Source organism: Ranitomeya variabilis, chromosome 3 (genome assembly GCF_051348905.1).
Source record: "Ranitomeya variabilis isolate aRanVar5 chromosome 3, aRanVar5.hap1, whole genome shotgun sequence".
Lineage (NCBI taxonomy): Eukaryota > Metazoa > Chordata > Amphibia > Anura > Dendrobatidae > Ranitomeya > Ranitomeya variabilis.
The window spans coordinates 9863700-9882961 of NC_135234.1; the positions used below are offsets into that span (position 1 = coordinate 9863700).

The following is a 19262-nucleotide window of genomic DNA, read 5'->3' on the forward strand; positions in this document are numbered from 1 at the left end:
TTATGTACAGCACAGTCCCTTACTATATAGTGTACTTGCTTATTATGTATAGCACAGTCCCACAGTACATAGTGTGCTCCATTATTATGTATAGCACAGTCCCTTAGTATATAGTGTGCTCACTTATTATGTATAGCACAGTCCCTTAGTATATAGTGTGCTCACTTATTATGTATAGCACAGTCCCTTAGTATATAGTGTGCTCACTTATTATGTACAGCACAGACCCTTAGTATATAGTGTACTCACTTATTATGTACAGCACAGTCCCTTAGTATATAGTGTACTTGCTTATAATGTATAGCACAGTCCCACAGTATATAGTGTACTCACTTATTATGTATAGCACAGTCCCTTAGTATATAGTGTACTCCATTATTATGTATAGCTCAGTCCCTTAGTATATAGTGTGCTCACTTATTATGTATAGCACAGTCCCTTAGTATATAGTGTACTCCATTATTATGTATAGCACAGTCCCTTAGTATATAGTGTGCTCACTTATTATGTATAGCACAGTCCCTTAGTATATAGTGTACTCACTTATTATGTATAGCACAGTCCCTTAGTATATAGTGTACTCCATTATTATGTATAGCACAGTCCCTTAATATATAGTGTGCTCACTTATTATGTATAGCACAGTCCCTTAGTATATAGTGTACTCACTTATTATGTACAGCACAGTCCCTTAGTATATAGTGTACTCACTTATTATGTATAGAATGGTCGTCTTCTGCTTTCTTCCTCGTCTCTCTGGTTTGGTTTCCATTATAAAGCATTGGAGATCATTGTAACTGAACCGCCGATCATTGTCTGCACTTCCTTGTAAGTTTTACCCTCTCCAATCAACTTTTTCATCAAAGTACTCTGTTCTTCTGAGCAATGTCTTGGGCGCCCCATATTTCTCAGGCTTTCCAGGAGAAATGCATGTACAACATGTCCTGGCTTCACCCTTAGGTAAGGGCCACCGGATTCACCCCAGTGTCTTCACAGAATGATGGACCGCACTGACTGATCTCCACACTGATATTATTGTGATCACCGCCTCACAAATTAATGATTCTAATCCACAGACTCAGAAATCTCAGATCATGAATGCGTCTGGGGGTGCTCTTATCTACTGCACCGACTGGTAAATTGTGTGACGTGTGGTGATAGAATTTATACCAAAAACAGCGATTCATCTGGTCAGTCATATAGGACGGAGAGTATTTTTAACACTATTGTAGTTCACAGAAAGTGACGGCAGCTCTGGAGGTGACTGGAGGATAAGACACGGTGTAGCACAGGAGCAGGGGGTGAACCTGTGGCATTACATGGAGTGTGTATTTGCACACTGTGTCTGCGAGCACCAGGCTCCGGACGGATAATGCCCCTCTGTGTCGGGCACAATGGTCGGGCAGAGCAGACTGTCTTGTGACTGTCAGGTGCTTCTCGCTGGCTGACACTTGTTTCTCGGGGGGCTGGAGGCCGCCTGTCCTCTGCTGGGGCTCCTGGACTTCTGGCCTCTATCAGCAGGGAGGACTCGGCCAGGAAAACAGCCCAGACCTGGCTAATGATTGCTGGCATAAACCACCTCACTGCTGGAGCAGGAGAACACAGGCTGAGCTTGGGTCACCACCCTCCACGCAAGCTCATAACCCCATGAAAGGGTTACAGACAGGGCGACTGCTCATCATGGCCGGACCCAGGGTGATCGCAGCCCTACTTACCTGCATGGTCTCCTCAGGTGAGTCCGATACGGAGCCGAGACAGCACATCATCTTCTGCATACAGCACGTCATGATGCATGGCGCAGAGCTGCTGGGATCATCCAGGGCTTCCAGGTACATGAACAATAGAGCTTCAGAAATGTCCCAGGGTGTAGGTCAGGGCCTCATTGTGTCCCTCAGTCCCTGCCGGGTTCCTCATTTCCAGCACACGGACCGTGGGACCAGTATACAGCACCGCAGGTCCGAGCCATACATTCAATGTGTTTCTGGGTGGGGGTGAACACACATCACAGTACACTGCTCTCATAACAACTGGGCGAGCAGGGCACCGCAATGGGCACCACGATGGGCTCCGCAATGGGCACCACGATGGGCTCTGCAATGGCACTGCAAGGGGCACCACGATGGGCTCTGCAATGGCACCGCAATGGGCACCACAATGGCACTATGATGGCACCAATCTTCTCCATTTCTTCCAATGTATGAGAAACTTAATTTCCACACGTGATGACAGGAAAGCTAGAGAGCAATGGCAGGCGCTGCACAGTAATACCCCCTTGCATGACGCACAGTAATACCGACTGACAAAGCTGTGGTGAAACACGTCATTGGTGGGTGAGCTGATCATCGCTGTTTCTGTTTCTTTGCTGTCTGCATACTGGATATATCCCCACATACACTTATTATTTTCTACCTTATTGTTATCATAAAATACTTGTTTTCACTCAGAAAATAATTATGTCAATCAGTATAAAGGTTAATTTTATTTTAAATTACTATTAGTCTATACAAACCTCACTGCGATATATACATGTGATCTGAGAAGCTCATCCACCATCGCTCTGAGGTCTGCTCCTGACACTCAGCCGTTTGCGCTGAGTCTATAGTCTGCTATTTGATTTTAAAGAAAATTATTGAATACAATTAGTGTTTTTTTTCTAAAACATCTGCTGTTCTCTCTTCCTTGGCTCATTTCTCTCTTTGATGGTTATACACTTTTCCCTACAGTGATGAAAATAACAATGACATGGGTTAGTTGAGATTTAGTTGTTTTATGGTTTGGAGATGGCGGATTTTGGTTGTTGTTGGTGGTTGTTATTTGAGAAATTATTTGGTGGCTTTACCTGTGACTATTGCTAGGTTTTGGGTATGTGATAATTCCCTTTCTTCTCCTACTTTGGTTTTTCTCCATCTTCCACTCCCCGCTGCATTCCACTGTTGTCTGTGTGAGTATATTTTTATGTCTGGTATTTTCCTTTATCCCTGTTCATATTACCTTGTTAGTCTGGTTGGTGTATTATGGTATACTATGACTCCCCTCTTCCCTGTGTGGGGGAAGGGTACAGACTGAGGGCAGATACAGGATCTAAGGCAAGGTATGTGGCCCCGGTGTCTTCACCATCAGAAGTTATCCAGGGAACAGCGCAAGCTAAGGCGCCCCCTAGCGGTAGGGACAGGGAAGGAAACCCTGGTCTGGGACACCCGACAACAGAATCATAACACAGTTGTTACCAGTCCCACTTGGTCATTCACCAAATCCCTATCTATGGCCATAGGGCATGTGACGGTCCTCCTGCCCCAGATCTTACTCCACTGAGGGTCTGCACAGGCCGCTCCCACCTCTGCACAGGGGTTACATGCTCAGGGGTCTTGTTCACCTTGTAATAATTCTGGTTTCTCCTCCTGCAGTAATGTCACACATTACTCCCATGAAATGCGCCGAATTCCAGACATCAGGATTATTCCGGGATAACAATCTCCAAACGCAGTTCCTGCTCTTCACCCCGAAGAACCCAAAATGTGCTGAGCTCATCCAGGCCAATGAGACGCAAAGAATAAAGAACTCAGCCTTCAATGCATCTCTGGACACCAAGGTCCTCATTCACGGCTTCAGGTTCGAAGACCCATAGCACCTCTCGAATAATGTTTGGAGCTTCGTCTACACTCACAACCGGGCTGACGTGGACTTGTTCTTCTTCTAGGGCTTTAGGCACAAAGCCATCTTGGATTGACAACATGGTGGAATCTCTGCTTACTACTGGGGAGGTTAATGTTGTAGCGGTGGACTGGGTGTGCGGTGCCACAGCGAAGTATAACCAAGCTGTCGAAAATGTTCCCAGACTGAGCCGAGAGGTGGTGGCACTCATCAACTGCTTTCTGGTATTGTTACCCATTGTTCTCCTAGAATCTCCTCCATACTTATAGCTGATGATAGAGGTATTGAGACCAGCTATATTCTAGATTACTCATATTATTCTGGAATACTGATGTTTCCATAGATCATTGTTGTTCTTCCCGTCTTCACGTGTTCTTCTAGATCATTGATGTTTATCCAAATTATTGAAATATTTATAGATCTTTCATGTCCTTTTAGAATACTGATGATGTTCCACTAATCTTTTATTCCACTGTTGTCCATCTCATTATTTTTCTTGAATAATTTATGCCCTAATCTAGATAAAATATGTTTCTCTAGAATGCTGGAAACCCAGTAGATCACTGATGATCACTGATTTCTAATATTCTTCTAGACAATAATTGTTTGCAGTGATGTTCTTCTAGTCTTCTGATGTTTTTCATCATCACTGATGTTTATTTTTTATCATTGTTCTGGTTCACCAAAGTTGATCTGGATCATGTATATAGAATAATTATTAGGTTTTCAGTAGATCTTTGAGTTCTAGTCTCTTGTTGTTTTTCTTCTTAATAATTCATGATCTTTTGATCATTATTCTTATAGACTTTTGATGTTCTCCTAGGTCATTGATGTCTTTGGAGAATATTAACATTCAATTACATCGCTAATCATTTTTCTGCTCAAAGATGTCATCTAGGTTACTGATGTTCTTCTAAAAAAACAATGTTCTCATAAACTGCTGATGTTCCTCTAATCTTCTGATGGTTTTCAACATCGGTGTTTTCTTTTTACCATTGTTTTTCCAACTCATTAATATTTATCTGGATCATTGTCATTGATCTAGATAATTATTACTGCCATTGTTCTTCTAGACCTTTGATATATTTCAAGCTAATTTTGATGTTCTAGAATGCTGAAGTTTAAAAAAATCATTGCTCTTCTTCTCAGTCCTTGATTTTCTTCAGCAATATTAATGTTCTTCTAGACCAGGCTGCCTCACTGGCAAAACCATGATCAAGAGGATGTTTCTCCAGAAGAGGAAACCTGTGACAGATGGTCATTTCCACCAGGACAGCAGCATTTTGTCCAGGAACAGTGGGCCTCTTCTGCAGGACACCTGGCAGACATGCCACACCTAAAGACCTAGGGACTTCCCACTTTGGAGAATGCATCAGAGGTTGTTCTAGACCAGTGTTCCCCACCGCCAGTGTTCAAGAGACAGCAACTGGTCATGTTTTCAGGATTTCCTTAGTATTGCACAGGTGATGGAATTGGGGGCTCTTGAAAACTGGAGTTGGAGAACACTACATCGTTGATGATTCTGCAGTCATTGATGTTCACATCGGCCACTTTTTAATCTTTTTTAGGTTGTAGATGTATTTGTCTTCTGATAATGTTCCCTTCACTAATGTTTATCTAGATCCATAATGTTGTTCTAGAACAATGATGGTTAAATTGATTGCCAGCGTCCTTCTAAAATATGAATGTCCTCTGGATCATTCATGTCCTGAGCCATTGGACCCATGTAACCTGAAGATCAAATACGGTTTATGCATCTAGATAGCTCATTTTCTATTGCAGAGCCACTAGAATATTTCATTATTTCTAGACCTCAGATATGATAGACCTCTAGACCAGTGTTCTCTGCCCTGTGTTTTACAACTACAAGTCCCAGCAAGTCCTGACAGCCAAAGGTTAGGGACAATTGCACAATCTGCCTTCAATGAGATCAGTCCATTGGCCGCCGCTGTGCTACTGTCCTCACTCCCATCAGTCTCTCTCCAGATCTTCTCACCCATCATTGCTGAATCCGCAGGAGCTGGGATCTACGGAACCTTCACTCCACCTGATCGGAGTCTCTCTGGGCGCTCATGTTGCTGGTTACATCGGACATTACTATGGAGGCCGAATTGGAAGGATCACAGGCAAGAAGGAACATAAGCAGAAGAGGCCGTAGCTACTGGGACCAAGGCCATAGTTACTGGGACTGAGGCCATAGTTACTGGGACCAAGGCCATAGTTACTGGGACCGAGGCCATAGTTACTGGGACTGAGGCCATAGTAACGGGGACCGAGGCCATAGTTACTGGGACCGAGGCCACAGTTACTGGGACCAGGGCCATAGTTACTGGGACTGAGGCCATAGTTACTGGGACCGAGGCCATAGTTACTGGGACCGAGGCCATAGTAACGGGGACCGAGGCCATAGTTACTGGGACCGAGGCCACAGTTACTGGGACCAGGGCCATAGTTACTGGGACCGAGGCCATAGTTACTGGGACCGAGGCCATAGTTACTGGGACCGAGGCCATAGTAACGGGGACCGAGGCCATAGTTACTGGGACCGAGGCCACAGTTACTGGGACCAGGGCCATAGTTACTGGGACTGAGGCCATAGTTACTGGGACCGAGGCCATAGTTACTGGGACCGAGGCCATAGTAACGGGGACCGAGGCCATAGTTACTGGGACTGAGGCCATAGTTACTGGGACCGAGGCCATAGTTACTGGGACCGAGGCCATAGTAACGGGGACCGAGGCCATAGTTACTGGGACCGAGGCCACAGTTACTGGGACCAGGGCCATAGTTACTGGGACCGAGGCCATAGTTACTGGGACCGAGGCCATAGTTACTGGGACCGAGGCCATAGTAACGGGGACCGAGGCCATAGTTACTGGGACCGAGGCCACAGTTACTGGGACCAGGGCCATAGTTACTGGGACTGAGGCCATAGTTACTGGGACAGGGGCCATAGCTACTGGGACCGAGGCCATAGTTACTGGGACCGAGGCCATAGTAACGGAGACCGAGGCCATAGTTACTGGGACCGAGGCCATAGTTACTGAGACAGAGGCCATAGTTACTGGGACTGGGGCCATAGCTACTGGGACCGAGGCCACAGTTACTGGGACCAGGGCCATAGTTACTGGGACTGAGGCCATAGTTACTGGGACCGAGGCCATAGTTACTGGGACCGAGGCCATAGTAACGGGGACCGAGGCCATAGTTACTGGGACCGAGGCCACAGTTACTGGGACCAGGGCCATAGTTACTGGGACTGAGGCCATAGTTACTGGGACAGGGGCCATAGCTACTGGGACCGAGGCCATAGTTACTGGGACCGAGGCCATAGTAACGGAGACCGAGGCCATAGTTACTGGGACCGAGGCCATAGTTACTGAGACAGAGGCCATAGTTACTGGGACCGAGGCCATAACTACTGGGACTGAGGCCATAGTTACTGGGACCGAGGCCATAACTACTGAGACTGAGGCCATAGTTACTGGGACCAAGGCCATAGCTACTGGGGCAGAGGCCATAGCTACTGGGACTGAGGCCATAGTTACTGGGACCGAGGCCATAGCTACTGGGACCGAGGCCATAGTTACTGGGACCGGGGTCATAGCTACTGGGACCGAGGCCATAGTTACTGGGACAAAGGCCATAGCTACTGGGACTGAGGCCATAGCTACTGGGACCGAGGCCATAGTTACTGGGACTGAGGCCATAGTTACTGGGACCGAGGCCATAGTAACGGGGACCGAGGCCATAGTTACTGGGACCGAGGCCATAGCTACTGGGACCGAGGCCATAGAAACGGGGACCGAGGCCATAGTTACTGGGACCGAGGCCATAGTAACGGGGACCGAGGCCATAGTTACTGGGGGCCGAGGCCATAGTTACTGGGACAGGGGCCATAGTTACTGGGACCGAGGCCATAGCTACTGGGACCGAGGCCATAGTTACTGGGACCGAGGCCATAGTAACGGGGACCGAGGCCATAGTTACTGGGACCGAGGCCATAGTTAGTGAGACCGAGGCCATAGTTACTGGGACCGAGGCCATAGTTACTGGGACCGAGGCCATAGTTACTGGGACCGAGGCCATAGCTACTGGGACCGAGGCCATAGTTACTGGGACCGAGGCCATAGTTACTGGGACTGAGGCCATAGTTACTGGGACCGAGGCCATAGTTACTGGGACCGAGGCCATAGTAACGGGGACCGAGGCCATAGTTACTGGGACCGAGGCCATAGCTACTGGGACCGAGGCCATAGTAACGGGGACCGAGGCCATAGTTACTGGGACCGAGGCCATAGTAACGGGGACCGAGGCCATAGTTACTGGGACCGAGGCCATAGTTACTGAGACAGGGGCCATAGTTACTGGGACCGAGGCCATAGCTACTGGGACCGAGGCCATAGTTACTGGGACCGAGGCCATAGTAACGGGGACCGAGGCCATAGTTACTGGGACCGAGGCCATAGTTAGTGGGACCGAGGCCATAGTTACTGGGACCGAGGCCATAGTTACTGGGACCGAGGCCATAGTTACTGGGACCGAGGCCATAGTTACTGGGACCGAGGCCATAGTTACTGGGACAGGGGCCATAGCTACTGGGACCGGGGCCATAGTTACTGGGACCGAGGCCATAGTAACGGGGACCGAGGCCATAGTTACTGGGACCGAGGCCATAGTTACTGGGACCAAGGCCATAGTTACTGGGACCGAGGCCATAGTTACTGGGACCGACCATGCTTGTTACCTTTGTCTCCCGGGCCCCGTCGTCTTGGCTCGTCCATGCTGCTCCGTGCGGACGGCCCGGTTCAGGCAGGATCTGTCTGGTGAAATGTTCTTACTTTCTTCCTCTTCTCTCAGGTCTGGATCCTGCGGCGTACAAGTTCACACACAGCGGCCCGGAGGAGAGACTGGACCCGAGTGACGCCATGTTTGTGGAGGCCGTGCACACTGACACAGACAGTAATTATCTGTAATCACGTCAGGCTGCACATTGGGGGGTGTACATACTTATCATTGCTCCAATACATAAAAAAAATAAATGAAACAGACATCATTGCCAATAGTGTGTACACAGCTCCTCTGTGGACTGACGAGTCTCCATGGTTACAGGCAGCCATCAAACCCCATATAGGCCGATCCTACCTCTGACTCCTCTCGTGTAACAGGACTCCAGGATCAGGCCGCACAGAGTGCTTGTAGTCTGTTACCATGGAGATACACAAGTCTGGAGGAGCTGTATACACAAAACAGAGACAGGTAATCAACACACAGATGTACACGAAACACAGACATCAGGAGCTCGGCTAGAGAGGCCACAGCTCTGGAGGTGACTGGCGGGTAAGACATAATGTAACAGAATAGTGAGTGCAGCTCTGGAGGCGACTGGAGGATAAGACATGATATAATAACAGAATAGTGAGTGCAGCTCTGGAGGTGACCGGAGGGTAAGACATGATGTAACAGCAGAAAAGTGACCGCAGCTCTGGAGGTGACTGGAGGGTAAGACATAATGTAACAGAATAGTGAGTGCAGCTCTGGAGGTGACTGGAGGACAGGTGCCCACAATCAGTCACACCCTGCTAGGAGCAGCACCTGTCTTGTGAGCTCCAGCACTTCCAGCAGGAGGCCCAGAGTCAGCCTCTCTTCTCCCCAGGGAGAGGCAGGCTTCCTGGGAGGCCGGCATGGCTTCCCAGGCTTCTGTTCCCCGGTCTGTGCCGGCGGGGGACAGAGAGCAGCAGCAGCAACCGGCCCAAGAGGGACTGAGGAGGTCGGGACGGGTGAGGAAAACCATACCCACCTACTCCCACCCTGAGACAGCTCATCGTCCGCCCAGAGAGGGAGACAGGGGCACCCCAGGCCCCAGGAAGGAGAGCCCAGGAACATCCTGGGGGGAGAGGAGCTCCGGCGAGTCCACGAGTACCTTCTCCTCCCGAGTGGTCGCCATGCTACGTGAGTACGAGGACGCCGGCAAAGCACTGACCGGGCTGAAGGAGAAGCTGCAGGAGGCTCGGATCCTGAACACCCGAGCCTCTAACAAGGAGAAACCCGTGACCTCCCAGAGGTTCAGAGCCCTCAGAGATGAGGTGGTCCGGTTAGTGCTCCTCCGGGAGGGGATTGAGAAAAGTGCAGGTCCCTTCCTGGAGAGGTTTAAGAACCAGCGGCGGTTCTCAGAAATGAAGGGGTTAAATACCTCAGGAGAGCCGCCAGCCGGCGTCTTAAGCGACGAGAAGGAGGAGGAGGACGCCGATGTGGTTGTGACTGGAGTCCTACAAACTGGAACCAGCCGGGAGAGTGAGTCGCAGAGCCGACAACAGGGAAGCGGCCTCCCGGCACGGCAGAGGACTCCGACAGCACAGGCTGGAGTGTCAGCGGAGGAAGAGGAGGAGGGCGGTCTGCTACAGGAGATCCGACAGCTGGAGTCTCCAGTGAACCTGGACCGCTTCTCCTTTGGTGAGGACGAGCCAGCAGAGGAAACCAAGAAGAGGAAGAAGAAGACGACGGAGACCGCACGGGAGGTGGTGAGTTACAAATATGTACCGATGGATGATGTTACACCTACCACCTCCTGTGTAAACCCCACCAAACCTAAAGGCACGGGCTCTGCAGTGGGTCCGGGGCATAGGCAAGGTGGGGAGAGGAGGAGGACGTCCGGCGGTGCTGCCGTCTGTGCGGGGAACAGTGCAGGGGGCGAGGCTGTGGAGGTACTCACGGCGCCGGACATAGGGGACCCCGAGGAGTTTCCCTCCCTGCCCTCTGCGGCTAAGCCGGTTATCACCGGGGCTGAGGGGGGCGAGGGGGATGTCCACGCCATTGCGAAAGGGGGACGGTGTGGGCAGACTCCATCCCTGCTCACTACGGCTGAGCCGGCCGACGCCGGGGCTGTGGGGGGCAGGTCCGAGAAACTTGGTGCGGCAAAAGGGGGGCGCACTGTTGTGACAGGGGCGCAGTGCGCCTCAACAGAGAAGAGGCACGCGGCTGCGATAGGGGAGCAGCGAGTCCAAAAAGAAAAAAAAAAGCAGGAAAAATCAGCTGCAGGGAACACTGGGCGCCCTGCAGTGACAGGAGGACAGAGTGCTCCAGCACCCAAACGTGACACCAGGACCCCAAAGTCTGTGGGTGCGGGGCAGGCGGCGCCCCCCGACAAGCAGCGGGCCCAGAATAATAAAATACAAACTGCTGCAGTAGGGGGGCAAGGCGCTCCAGAGAAACAACAAAACACCAATGAAGGGAAAACGTGTGTGGTGCTGCACCCCTCCCCCGGTCCAGCAGGTGTGAGTGCAGAGAAGCCAGACACAAGTGAGGAAGGAATGGATGTTACTGTGGAAGGTGCAGAGAACACTGGGACAAATGGTGGTGAGAATACTGGTAATAAAGTGATGGGAAGTGGTGAGGGGAATGATGGGAGTAGTGGTGGAGTGAATGGTGGGAGTAGTGGTGGAGTGAATGGTGGGAGTAGTGGTGGAGTGAATGGTGGGAGTAGTGGTGGAGTGAATGGTGGGAGTAGTGGTGGAGTGAATGATGGGAGTAGTGGTGGAGTGAATGGTGGGAGTAGTGGTGGAGTGAATGATGGGAGTAGTGACGTTGCCAATGATGGGAGTAGTAGTGGAGTGAATGATGGGAGTAGTGGTGGAGTGAATGATGGGAGTAGTGACGTTGCCAATGATGGGAGTAGTGGCGGAGTGAATGAGGAGAGCTTTAATGGTGTTGGTGGAGGGGAAGCGGTGGCGGGGTCTTCAGCCCCAAGCTATTCAGGAGCTGTCACTGCTGGGGGTAGTAGTGCGCCCTTGTCTGGTGACCCTGAGAATGGTGACTTGCAACAGCGCTTCCTGGACGCCCTGAGGAGAGGGGAGAGTTCTATCAATGTAGAGGGGAGGGAGGTTGATCTGTCTTTCTGGATAGAGAGACACGGTCTTTCCGCCTTCCGAGATAGAGGGGCAGAGACTGTCTGGTCTCTGCCGACACCGGGGCAGAGGAGTAACCGTAGGAACGTGGCCCGTCTCCAGTGGGTAAGCAAGGATGCCTGTCCTGATCGGTCAAAGGTTGCTGAGCTCCTGCTGGGGATGGGCTTCGTGGCATATGACATCTTCGCCTTGATCCATCCCTATGGGACCTCCTTCTTCGATGTCAGCTTCGTGAGACCTGAGGGCCTTGAGCTTTTCTGGTCTCGCCATGAGCTGGCTCGGGGTCGCCCCGAATGGCAGGGTTTCCACACTGTAGCAATATCCCACTAGAACTCGTTCAGGAAGGTAACCATTTTGACCAGTAACGAGTCACTTTCCTGTGTCGACATCTCCACATGGGTTGGACGATACGGCGACATCGTCGGTATTCCTGAAAAGACCCTCGACGAGCATGGTATCTGGTCAGGAGCCTGGACCTTCATGGTAAAATTGAAGGTTTCAGGAAACACCGTTACCCATATCCCTTCCTCAACATTTTTGGGGAGGGACAGGATCTTGATTTTCTACCGGGGGCAGCCTAAGGTCTGTCACAGGTGCGGCAGCCCCACACACTTCAGTGCGCAGTGTACCACCCAGAAATGCGCACTGTGTGGGGACCTCGGCCATCTTGCTGCTACCGTGGCAGGATTAGGTGTAACTTGTGTGGTGTCCTCGGTCACCCGTTCAGTCGCTGTCCGCGTTCCTTTGCCAATGCGGTCCTGAAAGCGGCGAGTGCGGGACAGGCGAAAGCCGGGACTAATCTCGCCGGTGAAGGGACCAGTAGAGGCAGAGGAGGCAGGGAACCGGTGAGGAGCAGGCTGCCGCCATCCAATATCAGGCGGCAGGAGCAGCGCCGTGGGAGCAGGGGGCAGGGGGTAATGACCCTAAACTCTGACCCGGGTGCTTCACTTGCAGCTGAGGATCCTAAAGACGGCGAATTGAACGAGGAAGTCAAGAGACTTGAAAGGGAGGAGCAAAAGGACGCCATGTCTGCCCAGGAACCTTCATCCGGTGACAGTCTGGATGAGGGAGATGGGGAGTGGTCACAGCAAAAGAAAAAGGGTAACAGGAAAACAACTAAGGATAAGAGGGGGTCCGGGCCTCTGACTCTGTAGCCCTGATCCAGGTGCCATTGGAAGGTCCAGCCGCCCCCCCTCTGGTGGATCTCTCTAACCGGTTCCGGGCCCTCCAGGACTCCCCTCCAGAGGGGGGCGATGGGGACCCGGGGCCGGAGGTTGCGGACAACGTTGTTGGGGCTCAGGAGGTCGTTGGGTCTTCTTCTCAGGCGGCAAATACAAAGCCTTCTGGGGGCGGACTAACTCAGGACCACCAGACAAGGGCCAGAGTGTATGTAAGGAGAGAATGGATGAGTCTGTTTGTCTTAAGCGCACTAAAAACTCATCATTGTCAGAGGAAGAGGGTGAAACTGTTGGGGGTGGGAAGAAAAAGGCTATCTAATTCAATCAATCATGATGGTGGCACCCACCCCATTGACGCTGGCAACCATTAATTTTGCCAGCATAAAGTCAGAAGCGGCAAGGTACACGGCCTTTCATTTTCTCGGCCAACTTGACGCCGACATTTTGTTTTTGCAGGAGACCAGGTTGACCGACCTATCAACCATGCATAAAGCAAGGTGGGAGTGGAGGCACGGGCCCTCCTACTGGTCTCTTGCGGCCGAGCCGTATAGCGGGGTGGCGGTCCTTTTTAAGACCGCAGCGGTTGAATGCATACGATTGATCGAGTTAGAAATGGGGAGATGCTTGATCCTAGATGTCTCCATGGGGGGACAGGAGCTTCGGCTCATTAACATCTACGGTCCCCAGTCCAAGTGGGACCGCAAGTGTCTCTTCATGAAGATCAAACCTTACTTATTTTCGAGTCGGCAGGTGGTCTTTGGAGGGGATTTCATCAACGTCACGAGACCCTGTGATAGAGGAGGTTCCGGAGACCGGCTGGCTTAAGATTGCGTCGCGCTAAATAGGATAGTAAGTGAGGCACGCCTGGTGGATGTCCACATCCGGCACAACACAGGCCACGCGGGGTTCACCTTTTTTAGAGGTAGTCAGTGCAGGTCTAGGTTAGACAGGTTTTATTTGAAGGAGGAGTCCGTCTCCTCTCCGTTGTCGGTTGTGGAGGTGGAATTTTCCGATCACTGTTTGATTATGTTTTCTCTGAGCGTTACAGAGACTCCTCGGATGGGAAGAGGTTATTGGAAGCTGAATTCGTCACTCCTTGAGGAAGAAGCTGTAAGACGGTCCTTTGAGGAATTTCTTCAGAGCCAGGTACCGCTGCTGGGCCTAAGTAACACTAAGTCTGAGTGGTGGGAGATGTTCAAACATCGGGTGGCGAGATTCTTCCGGCAACTCTCGAACCTCAGAAGCCTGAACCGGGATCACCTGTATCAGAGCCTGAGGAGGAAACTCGAGCATCTTGTCTCGACTGGGGGTAGCCGCGAGGCGATCTCCAGTGTGAAATCCTTGCTAAAGAGGTATCAGTACGATAGGCACGCATCTTTGGTTTTTGAGAGGGACTACGGGAAGTACTTGCAGCGCCCCAGAGTCCTGGTCGTTGCAGTACTGATGCTCCGCCGCTAAGGGGGGCTATGGTACGTCTGATGGCATTGAAGGAGTTCATCTGACCAGGTATCACAGACACCAATACATTTCACAGTCTGGCCTCCAGGGGGAGCTAAGGGTTCTATTTATTAGGCCATTCCTCACAATCTGGTAAAACTGGGGGTTAGGCAGGAAGTTAGGGAGAAAGCTGACTGGGTTGGAACCAGGCAACACCTTGTGGCAGAGGGTGTTGTAGGGGAAGATTCGGAGGGGTCCCTGTCAGGGGTGGGATCCTGACAGAGGCCTAGCAACCAGAGAGAACGTTACGGGACCGCGCCTGCACGATATAGCGGCGGTACCCCAAGAAAGGACAAGAAGCGAGGTATATTGTGCTGAGTGAGAAACGAGATCAACGCAACAAGGAGAATACCAGTAGGAGTCATGCTGTAAGACGAGGCAACATCCTATTGAGGCGCATAACCGGTGGCCGGAACGCCGAGGAAGTATAGAGCTCCAAGCCAAACTTCAAACCTACGGCAGGACAGTCAGTTACAGGCGGGCTGTCTCACCCAGACCCAGGAAGACACAGGGGGGTAACAACAGGAGTGGGGCGACGCTGGAGTCCCGGAAGAGCTCCGAGCCTCCCCGTCATACGGGCGCGTCCTAACCGTAAGATCAGGGGGACGTAGAGGGAGAACATCAGAATCAAGTTGTGAGGGAACGCGAGAAACAGACACAACAGTTGTGGGGACTATCCCGTAAGCACAGCAGGGGAGGACCACAACACACAAGCGCTAGAAGGTAGGCACAGATTTCCACCTGCAAAGGGAACTCTGGAGGTGCCATCGGACCGGCCAGACTTGCGCAGCCCGGTTAACCGTATTCCGGACTGAGGACTCAGAAGCCTTCAGTAAAGAGGTAAAGAGACTGCAACCTGGTGTCCTCGTTATTGACCGCGACCGGCACTACACCGCACCATAACATCAGCACCATACCACCACCTATCATTGTGCGCCCCTCATCAGGGCCACGGACCGGGTCTAGCCACCGTGACAACCCCAGAGCAGAGACTCAGAGGCCCGGTACCGGGTACCCCTCGGCCCTGCGGCAGTGGGGGCGCTACATACTACTCGCCCGACCCTTACAGAAGCTGCAAGATGTCAGTGAATAGTAAGATAGTGACAAGGCTGATGGACAGTACGGGATCCCTGAGAAGGTCCAGATCAGGGATCTTGGAGGTCGTCAGTTCATACTACTCGCACCTCTTGGGAAGGAAGGAACTGGATCGTGACAGGATGTCGGCTTTCCTGGTGAAGCTGTTCCTGAGCCAGGGGCTGACCTCTCGCTGGGCGGTTTGGCAGAAGCGATCAAAGAAGAGGAAGTGAGACTGGCGATCGATGGGCTCCGGCCCAAAAAATCGCCAGGTCCGGATGGCTTAACATCCGAGTTCTTTAAGACCTTTAGGGACTCCTTGGTCCCCCTCTTGACTCAGGTGTTTAATGAGTGTCTCTCCTCGGGCACTCTGCCGAGATCATTAAGGAGGTCGGCTTTGATAATTTTGTCAAAGGGTAAGGATCCGTCACGCATTGAGAATTGGCGTTCCATATCACTTCTCAATGTGGACAGGAAGGTTTTGGCTAAGATACTCTTCCATAGGCTGGTGAAGTTTGCACCACGGCTCCTTTCGGAGGCCCAGCACTGTTGCGTTCCTGGCCGTAGCACTTTCAGTGCTGTTCTGGGTGTCCGAGAGGCCGTGGAGCAAGGCAGGGCGGGCCTTTGGAAGGGGTTCTTGCTGACCCTGGCTCAGGCAAAAGCCTTTGATCAGGTCGACCACGAGTACCTCTGGTCCACTCTTTTGAGGTATGGTCTGCCTGGAGGGTTTGTGGACTGGCTTAAGACCTTGTACGCAGGGGCTGAGACTTTCCCTCTGGTAAACGGGTGGATTGGACAACCTTTCGGGGTGGGATCTGGTGTCCGCCAGGGCTGCCCTGTTAGTCCTTTGCTTTACGCATTTGCGATCGATCCCTTCCTCAGAAGGGTTGATTGTGGACCGTTGGCGGGGGTGAGGATGGGCGGGTTGGCGCCAGAGGCTATCCTGAGGGTAGTGGCCTACGTGGACGACGTTACTGTCTTTGTTTCTTCGCAAGAGGAGGCGATGGTGGTGATGTCAGAAGTGGAGAGCTACTCGGAGGCATCCGGGTCCAAGGTCAACCAGGACAAGTGTGAGAGTCTCTGGCTGGAAGGCGGGGATCCCACGTTTGATCTTCCGGACACCCTCCCCGAACCCCAAGAACATGCCAAAGTCCTAGGCATCGAATTTGGCCAGGGTGATTACCCCACGAAAAACTGGGAAGGCAGAATCAAGGGTGTCGCCCAAAAAGTGGACCAATGGAAGGGTTGGTCTTTGACCCTGAAGGAAAGGGTTGACCTGTGCAAAGCTTTCCTGCTCCCCTTGCTGGTCTACCTGGGCGGTGTCTGTGTCTTGCCGGAGCCTCTCTGGACACGGGTCTACAGTCTGTTCTTCCAGATGTTATGGGGGAATAGACTGAACCTAGTCAAACGGGAGGTCACTTATCGCACGAGGAGACTAGGGGGGTTGAATACGGTGAACCCCGTGGTGTTTCTAGTGAACACCTTTTTGAAAGTTAACGTGGCAAACCTCTGGAAGGAGAGGGCTCCTCCGTGGGTATTCTCCTGCAGGGGATGGTTTCAGCCTTTCTTCTAGGAATGGGAGACAGGGGGAAGATTGAAGGATCTTCGCACACCGCACGGGCATCTCCCGGCTTATGTTACCCCGGTTCTGAAAATGATGCGCCGGTGGGGTCTGGGAATGTGGGAAGTGAGGTCCCTCCCGAGGAAACTCCTCGACATGCGGGTCTTGCTTTCGCATTTTCAGAGACCATTGGTCCTCAAGGACTGCCCGAGTCGGGATCTAGAGGTTGGGTTGTTTGTTAAATTCTAGCAGGATCCCCAAGAAGTATTGGGACTTGACTTGGCGCTGCTTCCAAGGAAAGTTGTATGTGAGGGACAATTTGAAGCACAGGAGCTCCGTGGACAGGAATTGTCCCCGTGAGGCTTGCGCTACCATGCTGGAAAGCATGGAGCACTTCCTGCTTCATTGTCCCTTTAATACAGAGGTGTACAACAGGGTGGGCGCTTCCATTGGTTGGCCGCGGCTGGCCACTCTGTCCTATGCCGAGTGGGCCTATGGAGCGTTCAGAGACCTCGGGAGAAGGGACCGAGCCACTTTATTCTTAGCGCAGTGGTCAGGTACTTCACGTGGAACGCACGAGTTTTAGTTACGACGCAGAGTAAAATCCTCCGTGTAGATGAAGTTTGTAGCAGCATCCTAGGTGCCCTGGTGAAGGTGCGTTCTCTGGAGTGCGAAAGACTGGGTGCCCGGAGGGCGGCCCATCTCTGGAGGGGTTTCTCCTTCGGGGTGCCTTAGTCCGTTAGCGCTCCTATATCCTGGTGGTGGGCTGATATCTTTACACCCTAGGTTTTTGTTTTGTATTTCTGTTCCCTGAATAGAAGGTTTGCAGGCATCGAACTTGAGCCTTGGGTGGTGAGTATGTAGGTTGTATTCTGTGAAGTTGGTTTTTGTATATGTTGTATATAGTGTATTGTATATATTGTATATAGTGTGTATAATAGAGGGTCTTAGTTAGGTTGGGTGGGGGGATTGGGGGGTTCAACGGCGGTGATAAGAGACTGATCTGGCCTGGCCCAGGCCCCGCCTGGGGAAAAACTTTGGGGCCTGATCCTAGCTCAGATAATTCCTGAACTTTGTGGCCAGAGCTGGATCAGGGGTGGCGGGATAGTTAGAGTAGGTGTGTGTGTGTGTATATATATATATATATATTAAAAAAAAAAAATATATATATATATATATATAATTTTAAAAAAATATATACCGTATATACTCGAGTATAAGCCGACCCAAGTATAAGCCGACCCCCCTAATTTTGCCACAAAAAACTGGGAAAACTTATTGACTCGAGTATAAGCCTAGGGTGGAAAATGCAGCAGCTACCGGTGAATTTGAAAAATAAAAATAGATGCTCCATACTGTTCATTATGGCCCCATAGCTGTGCCATATAGTGCTCTGCACCGTTCATTATTGCCCCATAGCTGTGCCATATAGTGCTCTGCACCGTTCATTATTGCCCCATAGCTGTGCCATATAGTGCTCTGCACCGTTCATTATTGCCCCATAGCTGTGCCATATAGTGCTCTGCACCGTTCATTATTGCCCCACAGCTGTGCCATATAGTGCTCTGCACCGTTCATTATTGCCCCATAGCTGTGCCATATAGTGCTCTGCACCGTTCATTATTGCCCCATAGCTGTGCCATATAGTGCTCTGCATCGTTCATTATTGCCCCATAGCTGTGCCATATAGTGCTCTGCACCGTTCATTATTGCCCCATAGCTGTGCCATATAGTGCTCTGCACCGTTCATTATTGCCCCATAGCTGTGCCATATAGTGCTCTGCACCGTTCATTATTGCCCCATAGCTGTGCCATATAGTGCTCTGCACCGTTCATTATTGCCCCATAGATGTACCATAGAAAGCTGTGCCATTGCTGCTGCAGTAAAAAAAAAATGACATACTCACCTCTCTTGCTTGCAGCTCCTCGGCGTCCCGTCCCGGCGTCTCTCTCTCCGCACTGACTGATCAGGCAGAGGGTGCCGCGCACACTATATGCGTCATCGCGCCCTCTGACCTGAACAGTCAGAGCCAGAGGACGGGAAGATGGAGCGGCGCCCGGCGTGTGGAACGCGGACAGGTGAATATGTAATACTTACCTGCTCCCGGCGTCCCGCTCCTTCCCCCGGACAGCTGGTCTTCGGTGCCGCAGTCTCTTCCTCTGTCAGCGGTCACCGTTACCGCTGATTAGAGAAATGAATAGGCGGCTCCGCCCCTATGGGAGTGGAGTCCATATTCATTTCTCTAATGAGCGGTCCCACGTGACCGCTGAACAGGGGAAGAACTGCGGCACCCGGAGACCGTGGGACGGGCAGGGGGAGCGCCAGGAGCGCTGGAAGCAGGTAAGTATGTGTAAGGAGTAGTGTTGAGCATTCCGATGCTGCAAGTATCGGGTATC

At 51.6% G+C, this 19262-nt stretch overlaps 1 protein-coding gene across 2 annotated transcripts in view; it reads left to right on the plus strand.

Moving 5' to 3' along the window:
* The first annotated feature begins 1439 nt into the window (after positions 1-1439).
* Positions 1440-19262, plus strand: part of PLA1A (phospholipase A1 member A) — a 68162-nt gene continuing 50339 nt past the window's right edge. For both annotated transcript variants that reach the window (XM_077293614.1, XM_077293613.1), the window contains exons 1-5: positions 1440-1732; positions 3405-3609; positions 3698-3875; positions 5669-5777; positions 8512-8613. In XM_077293614.1, the coding sequence (XP_077149729.1) occupies positions 1648-1732; positions 3405-3609; positions 3698-3875; positions 5669-5777; positions 8512-8613 (679 nt within the window). In that variant the 5' untranslated portion in view covers positions 1440-1647. The remainder of the gene's footprint in view (positions 1733-3404; positions 3610-3697; positions 3876-5668; positions 5778-8511; positions 8614-19262) is intronic.